This window comes from Nannospalax galili, unplaced genomic scaffold (genome assembly GCF_000622305.1).
Source record: "Nannospalax galili isolate Female #2095 unplaced genomic scaffold, S.galili_v1.0 scaffold39, whole genome shotgun sequence".
NCBI lineage: Eukaryota > Metazoa > Chordata > Mammalia > Rodentia > Spalacidae > Nannospalax > Nannospalax galili.
Window position 1 is genome coordinate 7883567 of NW_008346683.1, and position 3484 is coordinate 7887050.

The following is a 3484-nucleotide window of genomic DNA, read 5'->3' on the forward strand; positions in this document are numbered from 1 at the left end:
GCACGATCTAGCTATAAACACAAAACCCCCCATTATATTTCAAGTAAGTTTACTATTTGGGGGCCACATTTTTTAGCTATCCTAGGGCACATCTGCAGGAGGAACATGCCTGCTTCATACACTTTATCAGGATGGGGAACAAAAGCTTAACTGAATACAATGGGTATGTAATGCAGCAGTTGGCCACTGGGTCACCAGCCATGGCAGCCTTCCTCTGCCTAGGTTTTTCCGGAGGCTGGAAGGGTGGGTACTACATTTTCTAGACTCCCTCGCAGCACACAGGTAATAAAGGGACAACCAAACTAAAGCACTGTGGAAGGTTTGTTGATGGCAAAGAGTGACATGAAGTGCTAGAAGGGACACAGACCTTCTGAAACAATGGTGGGGATGTGAGCAGTTCAGTCTCCAGTGCCCTGGGTGGAGAGGCCAGAGGCAGAATTTATAGAGAGCAGTAACAGAATGGCCTTAGGGTGAAGTTAGGCCTTCTCTCTTTCAGGCTTCCCTGGACTGCTTTGTTCTCAGTTCTACAGCACTGAAATTAGACTGTGGCTTTTGAAGAGATCTGATGTACACAGAATACCTTAAGAAACTCTTTTCTGCGGAAGTGAGATATAAGTGGATTCTGCAGTCTGCAATGAAGGACAGTGGCCAATACTAATCAAAGGTAAAAATCAAAGGTAAGCAGGGCCTCGTGGCTGAAGCCTGTAATCCCGGCTACTCGGGATGCTGAAGCAGGAAGATGGAAAGTTCAAGGCTTATTTGGGCTACAGAGTGAGTTCAAGGCAAACCTAGGCAACTTAGTGAGACCTTGCCTCAAAATATAAAGTAGAAAAAAGTCTGATGATGTAGCTCAGTGGTAGGTTCAATTCCTAGTACCATAGAAATAAACAAAAGTTAAAATGGTTCTTTCTGTTCGCTCATAAGAAATTGTTTTCCTGTGATATGTAAATGTCATTTTCCTCCCTCCGTTCCCCTCCCCCCAAGCCTTCTTCCACCCTCCCCCTCCCCTCCCCCTCCCCTCCCTTCCTCCTCGAAAATTATGTAAGACCACTTTCCCTTGTGGACACTAAAGAAAATCTTATTAAATCATTTACTTTTTTTCCTTATGAGACAGAGTCCATGCTGGCCCCAAACTCCTGGGCTCAAGTGATCCTCCTGCCTTAACCTCCTGAGTAGGAGGGACTACAGGTGCATCACTGTCCCCAGCTAAAATCCACATACCGATTCAAACCAGACCTTTGTTCATCTATGATGAAGAACAGGTTTGAAGCAGGTGAATCACAGCATTTCACAATGATGCCTCAATCAGAGTGAGCTGATGGCACAGGTGTCACACATTGTGAGTGTGACAGTGACAGTGAGATTACTTACCAGAACCCTGCCTGAGGCATCTTTGGGGGTGATGAGCAAGTTCTGGGGCGACAGCAGTTTGTCTATGATGTGGATGACTCCATTTGTGCTGATGACATCGCTGAATATGATCCTCGCCTTATTGTTTATGTATACTGTACCCTAAGACAGTGAAGACAGCGGAAGAGATGAGCATTGTGAAGTCTTTCCACACTTGAGACAGGCTCTCCCTGTAGCCCCAGCTGGCCTGGAACACACTATGTAGACCAGGCCGGCCTCGATCTCACAGAGGTCCACTTGCCTCTGCCTCCTGAGTGCTGGGACTAAAGGTGGGTGCCACCACACCTGGCATGGGATGTTTCTTTGTGTGCTAAGTTATGAGGAGCAGAGCTCGAAGCTCCAGCTACTTAAGCACATTATTAATTATGATTCAAAAAAGAAAAGAGAGTGTAATTTCCACCTGGTGAAGTTAACATCAAATATTATATAATCAACCAAAATGGCCATTTCAATGCAATCCTCAAAGTTAACATGAATAAGCAGCTCACAGTTGGCATCTTTTTAACGTGTGTTCTTTTTAAAATTTTATTTTTATTTTATGTGTATTTGTGTTATGTATGTAAGTGCACACATGTCATGCAGTGCCTGCAGAGGACAGAAGTGGGCATCAGATCCCCTGGAACTGGAGTTACTGATGGTTGTTAGCAGCCATGTGGTACTGGGATTCAAACCAGGGTCCTCTACAAGAACAGCCAGTGCTCTTAACTGCTGAGCCATCTCTCCAGCCCTTATTTGTGTGTCCTTGACAGCATCCCTCTGCTTTATTCCTCTTGCCTGCCTGGAGCTGCCCTGCATCTGAGTCTGAATTCCAGCTCTAACCTATTTTTCTTTTTCTTTTTTGCTGTGTGATCTTGGACAAGCTATTTAACCTCTCTGAGCTCACTGGAAACAATGATGGTATTTATATCATGGGGATATGTGCTGAGGAAGGAATGAAACAATGTATATAAAATCCTTAGACCTGTAAGCACCAGCATGTAAAATCAGCAGTTACTGCTGCTGTCACTCTAGGGAGGAGGAGGAGGTGCCGGAGGACCCAATAAAAGCTGGAGCCTTCCCCAGGTGGCAGCTCTTACCTGAGAGACAGAGATGGTGAGTGGCTCGCCTTGGAGGGTGGTAACATTTGGGATCAATTTTAGGTTTTCCAGCAGCAGCTGTTGGCAGGCAACCATGTGGTACCGAAGAACCTGGGGCATCAGGCCCTGCTGATCCCAGTCTTTAATCTGGAAAAGAAGGTCAGGGAGGTTGGGCCAGAGGCAGGACCCCCTTGCCAGAATCTTCTTTTGCTCTGCTTTTCCCACACTCCAGGAAATAAGTGCTGAGCTTCGTTTGTGTCAGGGGCGCAGAGAGCAGCTGATCAGATAGAGGATGAGAATCTTAGGATGGGACAGACCTTGAGGGTCCTCTGGCCCAGCCTGTCACAGTGCTGCCCACAAGGACCCCTGACCCTACAACATGTTCCTCAAAGAATTGTCTTGGGAAACCCCACACAGTAGGGCCACTCTTGGAGAGGAGGTAGTGGCACATTTAACCCTTCAGTACTGGAAAGAACTGTGACATAGTTCCACTTGGAATTCAAATTATAAACAATACTGAAGTCACCGTAATAAAAGCCCACAAAAGTTTCACTGTTTCATTGTAACTCCTTTGATATGGCAAATTAAAATAATCAAATGTCAAATGATTTTAAACATTAACTTTGCGTTTGTGCTTTGCTGATGCCGGACATGTGGTATAGTGCAGAGTGGCCAGGGGTGAGTCCCTGCCTACCAACCTGGGAGTCATGGAACTTTGGGCAAGCCATTTCCCTCTATGCCTTCCACTGTAAAATGGGGTTAACAGCACTCAGCTCAAGTCTGATATGAGGATGAACTGATACATCTAGGCCAGGCACTCAGGGTAGGGCCTGGCACACCTAACAGAGGTTAGCTATCAGTACTATTTATGGGTAATCCAGCATAGGGAGCCCCCATGGATTAGAACAGTGAAGGCTCTGATAAGTCCTGCAAAATAAGAGCCTATTTAGATTCCTTTAACTTCAGCATCTTCCCACCTCTTTTTTTTTTCTTTTTTT

At 45.8% G+C, this 3484-nt stretch overlaps 1 protein-coding gene across 1 annotated transcript in view; it reads right to left on the minus strand.

Annotated features, from left to right (window-relative positions):
* Stab2 (stabilin 2) overlaps positions 1–3484 on the minus strand; it is a 162229-nt gene that overhangs the window by 35007 nt on the left and 123738 nt on the right. Inside the window, 2 exon segments of the mRNA XM_029568320.1 lie at positions 1351–1512; positions 2487–2633. Of these exon segments, the coding sequence (XP_029424180.1) occupies positions 1351–1512; positions 2487–2633 (309 nt within the window).